The following is an 18,858-nucleotide window of genomic DNA, read 5'->3' as shown; positions in this document are numbered from 1 at the left end:
AGATCTCAGCATTCCGAGAACTGCTAGGTCTGCAGCAGAGAAAACCTGTGATTTTTTTTTTTTTTTATCAAAACTGCAGCAAGCAGCCCAGTAAGTGACACATCGCTGAAATCGGGATCTCTGGCCCTACGTCATGCTGCTCTGATTAGGTGGCAAAAACCTGGTGACAGATTCCCTTTAAAGCATAATAGTGTGGGCTCGCGGGTGCAGGTTTGGTGTCACACACCCCACACATACGCAGGATCCATCATATTGGAGGAACTTTACATTCAGCCATGATGCATTTCACATACGGACTGCACAGCCGCTCCATGTAAGTGATCCCGTGCCAATACCCGTGTGCTCAATAGAATAACAATCTTTTATGCTAAAGGGCAGGCTGCCTTGCCAAGATTTTAGTGGCTTTGTAACTGGTTTTCGCCAGTGTGCTGATATTGTGTCTTTCCATTTAATTAAAAGAAAGGGTTCAGTCTTTGTGTATAAAACATTTACAGGTTGGTAAGGTCTCGGAGTTTGTGCCAGATTTCAGTGTAATTAAACTATACAGCTATGGGATCGCGGACAAGACGGTCAGGCATGTTTTCTATCAACTTTACAGAGATGTTTCAGGGAACGGCATTTAAAGGAACAGTAATGATACAATGCTGTAGATGACTTTCAATACAGACTAAAATTTATATAAAAATCGTTATCCATGAGTTCTTTTTATGTACACTGCTCAAAAAAATAAAGGGAACATTTAAACAGAATATAACTCCAAGTAAATCAAACTTCTGTGAAATCAAACTGTCCACTTAGGAAGCAACACTGATTGACAATCAATTTCACATGGTGTTCTGCAAATGGAATAGGCAACAGATGAAAATTACTGGCAATTATCAAGACACCCTCCATAAAGGAGTGGTTCTGCAGGTGGGGACCACAGACCACATCTCAGTACTAGAGTTGAGCGACTTTGGTCAGATCGGGTTTCGTGAAACCCGAATGAAACAAAATAAGTTTCAGATGAAACTCGTCCGACTAGAGCAAAACAAAGTCGGAGTTTCGTCCGACTTTTATTTCCCATTGACTTGCATTGGGGTCGGGTTTCGGAAGAAACTCCGACTTTGTTTTGCTCTAGTCGGACGAGTTTCATCTGAAACTTATTTTGTTTCATTCGGGTTTCACGAAACCCGATCCGACCAAAGTCGCTCAACTCTACTCAGTACCAATGCTTTCTGGCTGATGTTTTGGTCACTTTTGAATGTTGGTTGTGCTTTCACACTTGTGGTAGCATGAGACAAACTCTACAAACCACACAAGTGGCTCAGGTAGTGTAGCTCATCCAGGATGGCACATCAATGCGAGCTGTGGCAAGAATGTTTGCTGTGTCTGTCAGCGCAGTGTACAGAGGCTGGAGGCGCTACCAGGAGACAGGCCAGTACACCAGGAGGCGTGGAGGGGCCATAGGATGGCAACAACCCAGCAGCAGGACCGCTACCTCCACCTTTGTGCAAGGAGTAACAGGAGGAGCACTGCCAGAGCCCGGCAAAATGATCTCTAGCAGGCCACAAATGTGCATGTGTCTGCACAAACGGTTAGAAACCGTTTGTGATCTTTTCCGGTTCTGAGGATCGTAGTCATGCTGAAAGGTGAAATTCATTTTCATCTTCAGATTTTCAACAGAGGCTTGAAAGTTTTGATGTAAAATTGACTGATATCTGTAACTGTTCATAACTCCATCCACTTTAACTAAAGTCCCAATTATAGCTGCCAAAAAACAGCCCAAAGCATTATGCAGCCTCCACCATGCTTCACATTGGGTATGGTGTTCTTTTACTCATGTGCATGTTGACTTTGCACCAAACCTTTTGGAACTATGGCAAAAAAAGTTCAACCTTGGACTCATGAGACCGTAACACGTTTTGGCAGACTTGATGTAGGTTTTCCAAAACCATAGCTGTGTTTGGTTGCTTTTTTGTCAGAAAAGGCTTCCATCTTGCCATCCTACCCCACAGGTCAGAGATATGAAAAATACAGGAGATTGTTACATTCATTACACAACCAGTACTTATCAGAAATTCCTGCAGCTCCTTTAACGTTGTTATAGGCCTCTTGACAGCCTACCAGAATTTTCTTCTTGTCTTTTTTTAATTTTTGAGGGACTTCTAGTTCTAGTCGGTGTTACTATTGTGCCTATTTTAAGTCACTTTTTGATGCCGTCTTCAGTGTTGCATGGTATATCTGATGCCTTGAAAATGTTTTTGTACCCCTATCCTGACTGATAACATTCAACATTGAGATCCTTTTGCTGTGTTGTAAGCGGTTTCCAGACCATGGCTTTTGCTCTAAAATGCAAAAAAGAAAATCTCAGGGAAATCCTTCTAAAACAAGCAATCTTTATAGGGGCCAATCAGAATAACTGTACATGATGGCAGCTATGTAACATGAGTGCAAATGTGACTGGCTACCGCTGAACACAACCACATGCCCAATGATTAAATAATGTTCACACTTAAGCAAACACTTTTTTTAGGTTATTTTTTACTTTTTTACTCCCCCCCCCCCCTTTCAAAATGTTTTTCCTTGAGTTTTTCTCGATGTGATTGTACTGATTATATGGTGACATTCAATGCAGAAAACGTTTTGTAATGAATCTTCTTGGTATGATTTTTTTTTTTTACATCACAAAAAAATGGCTTTTTAACCTGGGTGTGTAGACTTTATACATATATATGAACGACAAAGCACAGTCCAGCAATAACGTGAGCAATCCAGGATGCTGTTAAAAAAAATTTTCTTTCTTTTTATTCATAAATCCATTAAAATGCAATGGTCCAATGTTGAATTCTTTCCTTATAATCTTTATGCATGTTGTATACTGATCAATATGTGGATAGTTTATATGTTTGATCTGCTTTTATAGCACATGTTTTTAAGTCTCTCACATATGTTTATAATTACCCTGATGGGAGTGGGATGTATATAAGGTTCCATGTTTGGAAAGCAGATTAGATTCTGGACCGTGAAGAAGGCGGGTTTTACCGCTGAAACGCGTAGTCCTATCTGCACGACTTTCCTGCGTTTTTGCTGTTTTGAACTGCTTGGACCATTGCATTTTAATGGATTTATGAATAAAAAAGAAAAAAATTTTTAACAGCATCCTGGATTGCTCACGTTATTGCTGGACCTTGCTTTGCCGTTGTTCACATTTGTATGGATAGACTCCTACATCCAGATCCGGGCACAACGGAGTTAACCAGGTCAGCTGAGGTTCCAGGTGGGTCACAGGAGTGAGCTGGTCTACATTGTTGGATATATATATATAATATATATATATTTATTTATTTATTTATTTATTAATTACAGTCAATGTCCCGGTTGTAATTTATGTTAGTCACACAAAACTTTTTCATGAAACCCGATAAAAAAAACAATTGTTGTGTTCCATCTTATCTCTTCTTCTGATTGTTCATATTTTTTCCCATTTACAGGTGAAACTGAACAAATTGTCCTTTCTAAACCAGTTCCACTTTGGTGTGTTTTATGCCTTTGTGAAGCTAAAGGAGCAGGAGTGCCGGAATATTGTGTGGATCGCAGAGTGCATCGCCCAGAGACACCGGGCCAAGATTGATAACTACATTCCGATCTTCTAAACAATAAAAGACATTTCCAGCTTACTCATCTCCCCCTGATCCCCCTGCAGACCCGTCGTCTGCCTTATTGTCTGGTCAGTCCGCGGGGAGGGGCGACATAAGATTCTAAGATTCCGCAGAGATTATTTAGCCGATCAGCAGCTGGTTTTGCTAGGCAGACAACTGCTGAGCGGCCAACGAGGCCTTCCCTCCGGCTGTGACCGCTAAGGACCAGTGTAGCCCTTATAAATCCTCTTTATGAATAGCTGTAGATGTGAGTGAATGTTCAAAGATACTCCGGGTGCTGTACCCACGTCCAGATTGACTCCTTTTACCTAAATTTCCATTGTTGCGTATTACTAAAATTGGGTGCTTTGTAATTCTTAAAGGGGTTGTCCAGGCTATAAAAAATACATGGATAAGCTTAGTAAATTATATACTTTACGCTTAAGAGAGTTCAATTATAACAGGTACCCCAATTCTCTGATCTCTGGGTACTGGCTACTTTACTTCATGTTCTGTTCTCAACACTGTATATAAATGGGGCTGGCTGACTGTCTCATTACAACTGCTGAGCCACCCTCCTCTGTTTATGCATAAGCTTTATCAGAGGAGGGGGCTGGCTGACTGTCTCATTTCAGCTGCCAAGCTGCCCACCTCCTCTGTTTATGCATAAGCTTTATCAGAGAAGAGGGGGCTGGCTGACTGTCTCATTTCAGCTGCCGAGCCGCCCACCTCCTCTGTTTATGCATAAGCTTTATCAGAGGAGGGGGCTGGCTGACTGTCTCATTACAACTGCTGAGCCACCCTCCTGTTTATGCATAAGTTTTATCAGAGAAGAGGGCTGTCTGACTGTCTCATTTCAGCTGCCGAGCCGCCCACCTCCTCTGTCTATGCATAAGCTTTATCAGAGGAGGGGGCTGGCTGACTGTCTCATTACAACTGCTGAGCCACCCTCCTGTTTATGCATAAGTTTTATCAGAGAAGAGGGCTGTCTGACTGTCTCATTTCAGCTGCCGAGCCGCTCACCTCTGTCTATGCATAAGCTTTATCAGTGGAGTGGGCTGGCTGACTGTCTCATTTCAGCTGCCGAGCTGTCCACATTTTCTGTCTCTGCATAAGCTGTGCCAGAGAAGGGGGCTGGCTGACTGTCTCATTTCAGCTGCTGAGCCGCCCACCTCCTCTGTCTATGTATAAGCTGTATCAGTGGAGGGGGCTGGCTTAGGTAATGTAATGACTAGTGATGAGCAAGTATACTCATTGCTCGGGTTTCCCGAACATGCTCGGGTGTCCTCCGAGTATTTTGCATGCTCGAAGATTTAGATTTCGTCGCCTGAGCTGCATGATTTGCGATTGCTAGACAGCTTGAATACATGTGTGGAATGCCTGTTTGTTAGGGAATTCCCACATGTGTTGATCCTATCTACAAGTCGCAAATCATGCAGCTGAGACGACGAAAACTAAGTCTCCGAGCACGGCAAAATACTCGATCACATGAGCAACAAGTATACTCGCCCATCACTAGTATTGACATGAACAGTCAGTTTGTCCCTTCATGCACTGCTGCAGTCATCTGTGGACATATGAAACACGGTCATGTGCTAAGCACAAGACATGAGATAGAGATGCTGGGACCAGAGGACCTGGAGTCCCGAGATAATTGAACTAGATTGATAAGTTATATAAAGTACGGTTTAAGGTATTTTATGTATTTTTTTTAAGTTGGAAAACCCCTTTAAAGAGAATCTATCATCCGTGATTGACTTATTGTTTAAATCAGGTTTTTGTGTTTTAAATGTGTTTTTTTTTTTTCAATTTTTGGCTTTTTATTTTTTTGCCCGTATACCACAATTTGCATGAAAATAAAAAATGGTCATCTTGAAATTTGCCCTCCGACCATTGCGGCTTTTTTAGACTCTATCTTCTTGTTTTAGGAAACAACACATGTACATTACCCACAATGGCCAGACATTGGCCCTATCTTTTTGTATTGAAGCATCTTATGAGCGGGTGCAAACTCCATTATGAAGGAAGGGGAGCAGAGTCAGCTGTTACATCACCTATTGTGAATGGTTGATACAGTGTTATCAGTTGGGTATAAAGGTGTTGCCTGTCGCTGTAACCCTTCCTCTGATGATAATGAGCCTGCTGAAAGGACATAAAGTAAGAGTCTAAAAAAAAATTGTTGGGGAAATTGCAAGGTGACTAATTTTGTTTTCCAAAAAAGATAGCCTAAATGTTTTTAAAAATACATTTAACCCAAAAGCAATGTCATTTTCTGATGATCGCTTACCAGTAAGTAATTTCTGTCTATGAACACAAGCACATACTTACAGATGGGATACGGGCTAGGGTTCCTCTCGGACTGTCTAGACTGTGAGGGTATGGCACAATGGCATATAAGGATTGGATGTGAAGTGGTCGCAGAGCTGATCGTGGGTGTGACGCGGCATGTTAACGGTGGTCCTGTAGGGTGGGACCCTGTGTAGTATTGTAATATGTTGTACTTCTATCACTGTATCATAATAGATGTTTACACTAATAAAAATGTCGCTCTCCACCAGCTGTATGAAAAGTCACAGCTAGAACTAGTTTTCTCCTAACCTGAAACTAAAAGGTAGATTCACCCCCCACAAAAACACGTCCGCCCCACTAAAACGGGGACTGGGCGGTATACATGTTACTTTTTCGTTGTGTGTACCAGCATCGTTTTTGGCCTTTTCTAATATTTGCCGCTCCTCTGTGCAAGCTTGCATAAGGCATTTTCTGGCCCTAATTTATTCCATGTGTAGGTATGGATGTGTCAGAAAGGGGCTGGTGTGTTTCATCTGCACAGCTAGAACGTGCAATACTATGAATCCCTGCAATATAATCTTGTCTGAAGTCATACAGGATCCTGGTCTAGTGAAGAATCTCCTCTCAGAATGTAGTTTCAGTGATGGATTCGGTTGTTGTCCGCCGGTGAAGCTGTTCCCTCCATAATCTCTGTCCCAGTATCTTCTCATTTTATGAGAAAAGAACCCTGTTCACCTCTTGGCGTCAGAGTCCCTATGGTCCTTCATTGGGGGGCCTTTATAGTAGAGTAGTAGGCATCATACCAAGCTTTAACACGCTTGCTTTATTTGAAAATTAGAGATGGTGCGAATAATTTAGCAGGACCCAGTCCAGCGACCTGGTCGGTAATCTATGGCCATCGGCCGAGAGCCCCGAGAGAAATGCCTCTCCTACCTGCTGACATCTGCAGCTTTACTTTTGATTAGCTGGCTTGCCACGGCATGGTATGTGCACCACAGTGATGTCTCACCAGGCCGGCTAATCACAAGAGAAGGCAGAAATGCCGTCCGGTAAGAGAGTTTCCATCCCATGGGCTTGGATTACGGACGTGGCCGCTGGACCGAAACCTGTGAATCCTCTCCCACCATTGACCCATCCATAGGACAATGACGTTTCAGGCCTCTTCTCCAGTTCTAAACCTTTAGTCTCGGTGAGATTTGCTCTTAAAAGTCTTAATACATGACGTTGGCAGAGAAACCAAGCAGGACATTCCTCTTCTATGCGCAGGTACAGTCATAAAATACTAAACACTTTAGTACACGTGACTCCGGCACAATATTTGATCGCTCCAGCCAATGGTGCATGCTTTACTGAGCACTGGCTCCATCCAGTTTCTTACTTTTGTTGCCCATCTGCTGTTGGTTTTTTATGACGTAAAGTCTTTTTCTTGAACCTTTTTTATTCTGCCTCCCATCTCATAACTTATTTGGCATTCTACCCATTCTTATTTCTATGCTGGACACCTCAAGAGTGACATTTTTAGATTCCGATGTTTCAGTGTTAAGGAGCTGAACTTTCCAAGAATCTGTTGTCTGATTTCCTCTTACGTGATCGATGAATATGTTTTACAGTTCCCTTTGTTTCAGTGAATGGATGCTCTGATCAATATATGAATAAATATATATGTATATGGTAATAAAGTGTTTACCTCGATGCTCACGTCTACTGTTCAGTGTCTGAATTTTCTGCTCTCAATTACATAATTGGCCAATTATTGTCACTATTCCAACTTACCAGATCAGTTGTCAAAATGTTGCTTTAGGCTATTTTTTTTTTTTTTGCTTTTTGTTCTTATTCTGTGTACCTAGCGATGCACTATTGAGTGAGTGGTTCCTATTCATCCACTCTCTCAGCACTATAGGTACTGACACCCTCTTTCCCTCACTGTCACGCTGGGTGAAGGATTAATAAGTGCACAACAATGGGAAGGGGGAGCCCAAACACCAGAGAAGAGGGGAGTGGAGACCCCTAGGCAGATTTAAAATCTCCCTGTGTGCCCTAAACGTCCCTATATAGGTTCTACACCTATCGCCGAGCAGGAACCTAATCCGTGCATGAGCCTAGCGATAGGTCCTACATAGGGAGTTGACAGGGTGAGCACTAGTCAGTGCCCACTAAAACTAAAGACAGAGGGAAAACACTTAGCTTGAGAAGACAACTGAGATGTCACGCCAGCAATCCTCCAAGGGTCCTCAGGGAAAGACACTAACTGACTGCTAGAACTTCCAACAAGACTGAGTCAAGTATGAGCTAACATGTGCACTGAATGTATTTAAAGCTTCAGCACAGGTGTGTAATTAGCAGCAGAAGGTGGAGGTAACTATGGGTCCTAGAGGGAAAAGGATATCGCTCAATAACAGGCAAAAATCAAGAAGGTGCTTGAGCTAAACGCAAGGACCTTCCACAGCCGGATCCAGGATGACGGACACACCTGTGACACTTTCCAATATCCATTGTATAGTGACTTGCCTGTCCCAAACTAAAAGACCACTTCTCTGTTAGTGTGCACAAGTTGAGTACTCTAAAACACTGCATTTTTTTCCTACTTCAAAAATGCAGCTTGTGAACAAGCCTTTATACCCAAAAGCAGTTTTTAAGTCAGAAGAGAACGTAAACCATCTTGACTTCCCAACTGCCTGTTGTCAAGCGTAATCTGTCTTGCGCAATAGAGAACACGTAAGACAGATGAGAAACACTGAGTGGCAGCACTTTGGAGTGGTTTTCTGAGGGTACAACAACATAATTTGCTGATTTAACATTTTAGCACATTTATCGATCGTATGAGATAAAGTTGTCAGAAGTACAGTGGCAATATAAATTTTTGTCTCGCACCCCAGGTATATGGTCATATTTACCGTGGTGCAATTCTAAAAATTGTAATATTTTAGGACAAAAAATGCACATCTGTAATAATCTGGTATATGAACACCTTTAATGGGAACTCTACGAGCCAGGGCAAGCAACAACCCACCACTGGAGGACTGAGAGTGGCCATTAAATAAATGGAGCGCATTCATTTAAGCACCACATTTCTCCGGCAATGTCCCCACTACTGCATCTTCCTCTGACATAAAGAAATGATCAGTGCAACATATTTGTCACTTCAATACATTTTTTGTTCACCAAAAGATTTAATGGGATATACAAAGCTAAGAGTGCATAAAGAATTGATCGCCTGACCCTTCAGTTGCTAGAGCCTGCCTGCCCTGTGCCGTTTTTCACATTGCTGAATGCTCAGAGAGGGAGCTAGTGACATTAGGCACAGTGAGACGGGCTTCCCAATAATGCCCTGCAGCTATCACAGCTGGTTTAGGACAACTCATCAGGAAGGGACGGCACTGGCAGTACAAAAAGATGGTGGCCGGTAAAGAAGCGCCATTTTATGCTTTTCCGGTGTAGTGATAGGAGGCTAGAGGATACAGCTCATTCCACCAAGCAAATGGAAAAAGACCTAATCTGATTGTAGTGCATTACGGGAGCGCTAGGCTCCATGTGCAGTACTAATCCAAAGATTTACCGTAAGTAATATAGGGAAATGTGCCTGTAAAGTCTCTTAGTGTGTCTGGAATGATCTGAGATATACTGCAGTGACAGCACCTATGTAACAACCTTTTTTTTTTTATTCTTCGCACACTATAAACAATGAGGGTAGTATTAAACCCCTCAGTGCTATTTTTGATGAATCCTGAATCCAAGACTTGTGTGTCACAGAAAGTATGATTCCTTCATTGTAAGACTGGAAAGATAGTGTTTTTTGTTAGTTTAATTTTAACATTCTAAAGAAAGATCTCCTTAATCCAGAAATGTAATCTCAATATATTTTTGTTCTTGCACATTTTCTGCTAACAGTTCAATATTAGACCTGTAAACGCCATCTGGGTACAGCAGCCTGTTGCAGGTGTTTGCTTTTGGGTCCTGAATCGTCCTAGCTTTTCTTGTCCCATATTATTTTGTAAAGGCATATGGCCATGTTTTTTTTAAAGGTAATATTTTAGTGACATAACTGCCATTCTAAACATTCGCCCACCGAGCCGTTACAGACATGTACTGCCCCTGACCATAGTTGCTTCTCCATGTGTCTATGGTGCAGTGCATTTGTAAGCTCAATGCCAAGTAGAGGGAGCCGCTCAATCTTGCCTACATGTGAGCACAAAGTGGAGAAGGAGCTTCCCAATGTGACACCCCAGAGTCCGGTTGTCACAGTGACATTGCCTCCCTCTATGAGGTGAAGTCATGCTTGGAGGCAGAAAGGGGACCCCCATGCCAGGCAACATAGATTTAATCACAATTCCTGCTGCAGGTCAGAAAAGGGAGTTGCCTTATAAATTCTGGCCAGCAGAGGGGGTTGGTGAGTCAGCTAAAGGTGAGCTGAGGGGGTTGTCATGGGAACGAGAGCAGCTGTGAGGAAAATGACAAGACAGTTAAAACATGAGGTAAAAAGATCTTTCTGGGCGATCCTGTCAGAGATGGAGAGCTGATCTGACAGGAGGGGAAGGACGATAGCAGAGAGAAGAGGCTCTGGGGAAGCTAAAAATCTGCATATAGCAGACCCCAGAGCGAAGCGCTAATAGAAAGAAAAGGGACGTCAGAGTCCTTGGTGGTCAGGAGCTGTATGTCCTGACTACTGAATCTGAAAGTACAGGGGATTGTAAATTCCTGTGCGACATTGAACACCTGAGGGCACGTCGGCAGATAAGGAGACCGGGGCTGACGGTGAAAAGGACGGTACCCATGGAATAGGCTCATGCTGACAGCCGTGTCAGGTTAGTGAAATCACGCAATAGAGGGTGGCAGCATAGTTATATACAGTGGAGACCCACACACAAAGCGCAGAAGGAAGGTCCTAAATCCCCACCTGGCAAGGTGGATCCCCTGAATGCCTCCAGGAAAACCGGGCTCATTCCATTCACTCTATGTGGTACTCCGGACTGCAACCTATTACCAGTAAAAGGTACAGAAACTGCACCTCTCTGTGTCCTCTCATTTCTCTGCACCCCAACGTTCACAGCCATTTTGACTATTAATTTAACATCTTTGCCCTGGGACTATTGCTCTACCTGTGGAGAGCTATTTTCACCTCAGCTGCGCCACATCAACAGTCTCGGGAACAACACCGCAGCGCTGGTCACCTCTGACCAGAATACCACAAGTGGCGTCACGTATTTAATCATCTACAAACTTTATCATCATTTCTAACAACATCACAAACAACTTTTCCCCTTTCATCATTTTATTTAATGGACGCCCCAGGGCCACGGACCGGGTCGCCGTGACACCGTCCCCCGTTGAAGTCGACGGGCGTGGTACCGAGTACCCCACGGCCCTGCACCGCAGCGTGCGCCCTCACGCCGCCGCGCGCGCACCCCCGGGTGCTCCAACTGGTGTCACGAACAATTTAGCGAGCCTAGCAAAGCTGGGTACTGTGTGCCATATACTTTATTAAATTGCGTGCTAAAGATTTGACTGAGCTTTCAAATAACTGCCATAACTGCGTCACACAGTGTGTGCGAGCAGAGAGGGGAGTGCCAGTGAAGCTGGAGCTGCGCTCTATTGTGAGCAAGTGAAAGGCAAGAAGAAAAATGCCCAACTCGGATGAAGATTCAGTGGCGGTCGCAGCCTCAATAACGCCGCTATCGATGCCATATAAACCAGGAGCAGCCTGGTTACCTCAGTACTCAGGGGAGTCGCACACCCTGAGCGATTTTAAAGAAAGACTATGTAGTTTGTTCAAAGTGTACCCCCTGTCAGAAAGCCAAAAAGTCAGTATCCTCATTGGCCAGTTAACTGGTGCAGCCCAGAGGGAAGTAAAGTCCTGGCCGAACACTGATAAAGGACTGTCCAACAAATCTTGGCCAGACTGAAGAACACTTGATAACCGCACTGCAACAGAGATAAAAATGAGATTCTTTGCGTGCAAACAGAGTGCAGGACAGTATACGGGACTATGCCCTTAATCTTCAGGAGGCACTATGGGCCGTAAAGCAGGTTGACCCTGAGAGCGTGCAAGATGAAGATAGATTACTAACAGAGCAGTTCGCAGAGGGACTCCAGTCTAACAACCAAAGGACACAGCTGCGCATAATGGCTCTACAAAATCCTGAATTGGACTTTGCACACTTTAAGGATAGAGCCATACGGGTGCTACGTGAACCAAATCCTAGCAGCACAGAGCCCTTTAAGCATCCTGCAATTACATACCAGTGTGGCGCCCCTGAGGGTTCAGTCGCCACAGAGGTACTGCACCTCCTCCTGAGGTGTGGTACCCCACTATCCAGGTAAGGGAGACACCTGACCACACTCCAACACTCGCATCCCACACGCACACCAGTAGTGTAGCAGAGCAACCTTGGTGGCTCTCTGCTTGGAACACGAAGAGTGCTGGGAGGTGGGTGGAGCTTAGACTCCACAAGAGAGTGGGAGAATATTAGGAAAAGGTCAGTCTGTGAGAGAAGATCCCCTGAGAGGGATGGAGTGAAGGATGTGCTGCAGCAGACTCCTGTGACCTGGAGCTGCTGGCACAGGAAAGAGCCATAGAAAGCCTGATTCTTCAGAAGGAAGATAGTTCACTTCTTCTTACGTTCCGTACTAAACTAAGGACTAGGGTCAGAGCAGAGCGCTTCCTCAAGTTTGAAGCGCATGGCTGGGGTCCGGTCCCCAAGGTTGTATGGATATTGATGTTCCTGCAGCAGAAACCGGAGGAATAGAAGTCGTCACCACTTTATTCCCATCTAAGACTTGGGGGCACAACAGCAACGTGGGTGAGCCGGGACATGATAGCAAGGAGTCCCTGAAGCAGGCTACAGCTGTCTGCCATACAAGTAGAGTTCTAAGTAATATCAAGAAGAAGGAACTTGAGTTTAATACGCAACTACAAGTACTTCAGATTAGGCGCTAGCGTGGAGACGTTCAGAGAAGGCACATGTTGGAGGAGTGCTGGGAAGGTGTACTTTACCTTGCCTGGGAGTTGGCTGAGCCCCTGACCTGGAGGACATGGCACTGAAGCGGGCATCTGTGTGCACCAGACTGTGAGTAAAGCCTTGAAACTACATGCCCTTGTGTCCTCCACTTATTCTTGCGCCTTACACCCGGCTCTGCTACATCTACTTCTTTACACCACTTGCCAACCTCAGCTACACTGCCCTGGGTCTACAGCTCCACCTATGGGGAGCTTCAACATAATTGCAGCACCACACCATCTGTCCCAGAGAAGCAACCCTGCAGCGCTGGTCAAACTGACTAGAAACCACAGGTGGCATCACAAATCATCTCAACAACTTTATCCCCATCACACAACCCCTTTTACATTGACCCCCTGAGGCCACGGACCAGGTCACCGCCACTGTGACATCTATTGAAGTCAACGGGCCCGGCCCCGAGTACCCCACAGCCTCTGGGGGCGAGTCACCAGCAGGAGACAGCATCCTTTCCAAGACCTCTATTGAGACTGACAAGCCGTCCCAAGATGATTCTGCTGCGGACTTATGTCTCCAAGTCAAGGAACTAACCAAAAGTGTGGCTGCACTCACAAAAACTATGCAGTCCCTGCAAGTGACTGCAAAGAAGAAGATCCAGCTGGCCTCCAGTCCAGAAGACGTCCCGTGGCGACAGCAGAAGAGGATCCCCCCGACCAGAGGGAGAGACAGTGATCATTACGATGAGGACGGACAGCCCATCTGTCGCCACTGCAACAAGGCGGGACACCTAGCCAGATCCTGTCATTTAAACAAGCAACCCCTGGGGCAAAGGGCCAACCCTCAGGAGTAAGACGACCAGGCCCACCAAATTGGCGAAACAAGTACGTAGGAGGACGACCAGTCTTGCCTGTCATGATTGACGGTTTTCCGATGAACGCTTTACTGGACACCGGCTCCCAGGTGACAACGATACCATATGTTCTTTTTAAGCAGTACTGGGCAGATTCAGACATTACTGATAGCCCAGATAAAGACCTTACCATTTTTGCCAGCAATGGTCAGCCCTTGCCTCAAATGGGATATAAAGAGGTGACTATCAAGATTGGCCGAGTAGAATTGCAATCACAAGGTTTGATTATAGTTGATATTGACAAACGAGAATGCCATCATGTGATCACTTTAGGCAGTAATGTAATTGAAAATTGTCTTGGAGAAATTATTGCTTTGTTACAACAGGTAGCCAAGACCGCCAGCTCCAGTCAGCAACGGGTCCTGCAAAAGGAGATCAGAGCCCTGATGCAGAGACAACAGGTAGAGCTGTCTGGTGGAGAAGTCGGCAGTGTCAGAGTAAGTGATCCTTTTCCCATTGTCGTACCTCCCAGAAGTGAAATGTTAATTTGGTGTCGGGCAGCAATAGGCCTAAGGGGTCAAGATTACCAAGCCCGGGTAGAACCCATGTATTCTGAAAGTAGGCCCACTATCCTGACAGCCAGAGGGGTAGTTGATGTCCGCAAGGGGAGAGTACCGATACGCATCTTAAATTGTGGGGAGAGGTCCAGTTACCCCGGTATGCCACCCTTCCTAAATTGTTCACTGTCAGTAATAATGCAATTGAGACACTAGAACCTTTGCTTCCATCTGACAAGGTGGAAGAGAATGGCTCTGAAGGGCAGCAGGATTGGTGTCAGCAGCTACACATAGGCACTGACTCCACCCCTTCGCACCAAAAGCATGGGGCTTACCGGGTGGCTCGAGAATTTGAACGGGTCTTCAGCAAGCATCCTCTAGACTTTGGGCAGGCAAAAGGGGTTCAACATCATATCCCCACCGGAGATCATCCACCCATTAAAGAGAGGCACCGGCCTGTACCCCCAGCACAATATCAATGTGCCAAGAGTATGTTACGGGAGATGAAGGAGGCTGGGGTAATCAGAGATAGTTGTAGCCCCTGAGCAGCTCCATTAGTCCTCGTTAAAATGAAAGAAGGCACTATGAGAATGTATGTAGACTACAAACAGATTAACAGCATTACACATAAAGACTCTTACCCATTGCCTAGAATTGAGGAATCACTAGCTGCACTAAGATCTGCTAATTATTTCTCTACCTTAGATCTCACCAGTGGGTATTGGCAGGTTCCTGTGACAGAGGCAGACAAAGAGAAGACAGCATTTACAACACCAATGGGCCTCAGCGAGTTTAACTACATGCTGTTCGGGCTCAGCAATGCGCCGGGAACATTTCAGTGGTTAATGGAATGCTGCCTTGGACATAAAAACTTTGAAACCGTTCTGCTGTACCTGGATGACATCATCATCTTCTCCAAAACCTACGAAGACCATTTGAAGCATCGGGCCGAGGTATTCGAAGTCCTGTCAGACTTTGGCCTGAAAATAAAACCGTCCAAATGTCACCTTTTGAAACCCAAGGTGCAGTACCTGGACCATGTAGTGAGCGAGGAAGGTGTGGCACCCGATCCTGACAAAGTCACCATTTTCCGGGACTGGCAAACACCCAGCATTATTCATGAAGTGAGACATTTTCTTGGGTTAGTAGGCTACTACCGAAGATTTATCAAGGACTTCACTAAGATAGCAGCACCGCTGCAAGATCTTCTAGTGGGCCAATCCAGTTGTGGGATTCAAATTTTTAACAACAGGTTCTGTGTTTGTGTGTAGGAAAACCACCCCCATTTTAAGCCACACCCATTTTAAGCCACACCCATTATTAAGCCACATCCATTTACACGCACCTTTTCCTCAAACATATACAAGTACGGGCGCAGTCAAACAGTTGAAAAAAAATAAATTGGAATGAGATCAGAACAGTGCACATTCTGGCCAGCGGCTCTCCTGACCCGAGTGTGACAGCTGCATATATTTCTATGCAGCTGGCTCACTTGACTGTCCGGCTGGCCAGACTGTGCACTACATGTCTGCGTCCTAATGGAAATTAAAAGTAAAAATCACCATACCCTTCCTGCAAACTGGTGTTACTCAAGTCCCATCTACAGTATGTCAAACAATGATGATTTTAATTGCAGGGTTAAATTGGCATATTTCCACAACTAGAACACCACAAAAAGAATGGTTCATGAAAATATCACAACCACAAGTATAATCGACAGAGTAATAATAATGTATTAATGTATAGTACTTATAAAATCACATCAGAACTACAAAGTGCCAAATCTCCAATAGGTAGGCACAGGTCCCCAATAGGCAGCATTGTTCCCTAATAGGCAGGCACAGGTCCCCAATAGGCAGCATTGTTCCCCAATAGGCAGCACAGGTCCCCAATAGGCAGGCACAGGTCCCCAATAGGCAACATTGTTCCCTATAGGCAGCACAGGTCCCCAATAGGCAGCACAGGTCCCCAAAAGGCAGGCACAGGTCCCCAATAGGCAGCACAGTGCTGCACAGGTCCCTAATAGGCAGTACAGGTCCCCAATAGACAGCACAGGTCCCCATTAGGCAGGCACAGGCCCCTAGTAGGCAGCACAGCACAGGCCCCCAATAGGCAGGCACACAGGTCCCTAATAGGCAGCACTGCACAGCACAGGTCCCCAATAAGCAGCAGCACTGCACATATACAACTGACCTGGTGTTGGCCTGTGTGTACCACAGGCTGAAGTTGAACTGAAGACTGAAGTAAATAATCCCGCGGTGAGGCAGGCGGGCGGCGGGCCACGGTCACCACACACAGACTAGTGTCCTCCTGTCCAGGCTCAGGCGCTCAGCTCACTGGGCAGCCGCAGCAGCGCGTAACTCCTGAGTCCAGTCCAGCGAGCTCCAGAGTCTAGTTACCCGCCAATTATAGCCGCACTGTGCCACAGGAATCAGTGCACAGTCAGCGGGGGCCGCCGGGGTGTGCTGTGCTGCTTTGTCCAGTAGTCATCAGACAGAGAGTAGCACGTCAAGTAGCAATGCGCGCGTGGTATCCAGCAGGAAGCAGAGCAAGAGTCCTCCTCTGCTCCTTGCCTGCAGGCAGCGCCGCCAGCAACATCAGAGGACCGGATCGCAGCTCTGGATCTCCCCGGTTCAGGGAACCAGCTGCTTTTTTAACAACTGGTTCCACCGAACCGGGGAGAACCCGCTGAATCCCACCCCTGGGCCAATCCAAGAAGGCCAAGAACAAAAATCTTCCATTTGAGTGGAACAAAAGGATAGAAGAGTCCTTCACCAAGTTGAAACTGGCCCTCACAGGAGATGAGGTCCTGGCCTACCCTGACTATGACTAACCATTTGTACTTTGCACGGACGCCAGCAACGTGGGATTGGGAGCAGTGCTGTCACAAGTGCAGAAAGGCAGAGAGAGAGTAATTGCCTACGCCAGCAGGAAGCTTCGTCCCACTGAGAGGAACCCCGACAACTACAGTTCCTTTAAGCTGGAGTTCTTCGCCATAGTCTGGGCGGTAACAGAGCGCTTCAAGCACTACTTGGCTACAGCAAAGTTCACCATCTACACGGACAATAATCCGGTAACCCACCTTGAAACGGCAAAGCTCGGGGCACTTGAGCAGCAATGGATGGCACGGCTGTCCAACTACGAGTTCACCATCAAGTACCAAGCAGGACATAAGAACGCTAATGCAGATGTGTTGTCCAGGATGCCCAATTCACCAGACGGGGGAGAAGATCCAAAGGAACTCGAAGAAATCTAGTTACCAGCCTTCCACCGTCCAATTGCAGCCCAGCGCTCTCAAGGAGTGAGGAATAAGCACTTTGTCATACGAGAGGTAACGTTAAATCCATTACCCCATTATGAGTGGGCAGAGACACAAGATAGTGACCCAGCTGTTCGCCTAGTAAAGGAGTGGCTGGCACAAGCTGATGCACACCCTGGTCCAGATGACCCACAGGAAGCACAGCAACTATGGAAGGAGAGAGGCAAGCTGTTCATCTACAAGGGTAAACTGTGTTGGAAGAACATCAACTCGCACACACACGAACTGGTCTGGCAGGTGGTAGTCCCGAAGAGGGATGCGCCAATGGTCTTAGAGGCGTACCACAATGGAGCAGGACACTTCGGGTGGAAGAAGTTGGAGGTCCTACTTCGTGAAAGATTCTACTGGGTTGGCATGAGGAGTTCCATTGAGAAGTGATGCCGAGAATGTGGCCCATGCAGCCTGCGCAGAAAAGACCGAAACCGCCAGTGAGCCCCATTGCAGCCGATCATCACAAAACAGCCGCTAGAATTGATAGCCTTGGATTACGTGAAGTTAACTCCGAGTAGGAATGGCTACACCTTTGCTTTGACCATCGTGGACCATTACTCAAGGTTCTTGGTAATCATGCCTGTTAAAGACCAAACAGCGAAGACAGCAGCCAAGGCATTTCAGCAACACTTTTGTCGACCGCACAGATACCCTGAACAAGTGCTCACTGATCAAGGTCCAGCCTTTGAGGCAGAAGTGTTCCAGGAGTGCTGTAACATGTACGGTTGCAAGAAAATCAGAACGAAGCCGTACCATTCACAGACAAATGGCTTGTGTGAGAAGCTGAACCAGGTGGTAATTGACTTATTGAAGACCTTACCTCTGGAAGAACGAAACCAGTGGCCAGAGAAGTTGCCAGATCTGGTAGATCTATATAATCATATACCGGTAAACTCTACAAATTGCACTCCGGCTTGATGAGAGCGAAGTTACCCATTGATTTGATATGGGAGTCTTAACACCTGAGACAACATCACCAGATGCAGACTGGGATACAGAGCGGCAGCAGCAATACCGCAAGGTACAAGAATGTGTGGAGAAAAGTTTGTCCCAAGCAAGACAGAGGCAGGAAAGAAATTACAATCAACACGCCCCTGCAGTTCCCTTGGCACCAGGAGAACAAGTACTCAAAAGAAAGAGATGTGTTCACAAACTAGATGACCAGTGGGAAGCAGAGCCATACACCGTGATACCTTCAGACTTTAATAACACCAAAGTATGTATCATCAGCAAAGATGGAGTAGAAACTTTAGAAGCAGTCTCAAGAGATCATCTAAAG

The 18,858-nt window shown here is 45.7% G+C and overlaps 1 protein-coding gene across 1 annotated transcript in view; it reads left to right on the top strand.

Moving 5' to 3' along the window:
• Positions 1–7,607, top strand: part of ATP6V0D1 (ATPase H+ transporting V0 subunit d1) — a 107,740-nt gene extending 100,133 nt beyond the window's left edge. The window contains exon 8 of the mRNA XM_073576206.1: positions 3,474–7,607. Within this exon, the coding sequence (XP_073432307.1) occupies positions 3,474–3,635 (162 nt within the window). The 3' untranslated portion in view covers positions 3,636–7,607. The remainder of the gene's footprint in view (positions 1–3,473) is intronic.
• Positions 7,608–18,858: the final 11,251 nt, after the last annotated feature.

The sequence above is a fragment of the Dendrobates tinctorius genome, unplaced genomic scaffold, assembly GCF_039654945.1.
Source record: "Dendrobates tinctorius isolate UK_male_01 unplaced genomic scaffold, ASM3965494v1 ptg000047l, whole genome shotgun sequence".
Classification (NCBI taxonomy): domain Eukaryota; kingdom Metazoa; phylum Chordata; class Amphibia; order Anura; family Dendrobatidae; genus Dendrobates; species Dendrobates tinctorius.
This window is presented reverse-complemented; position numbering and strand designations above follow the sequence as displayed.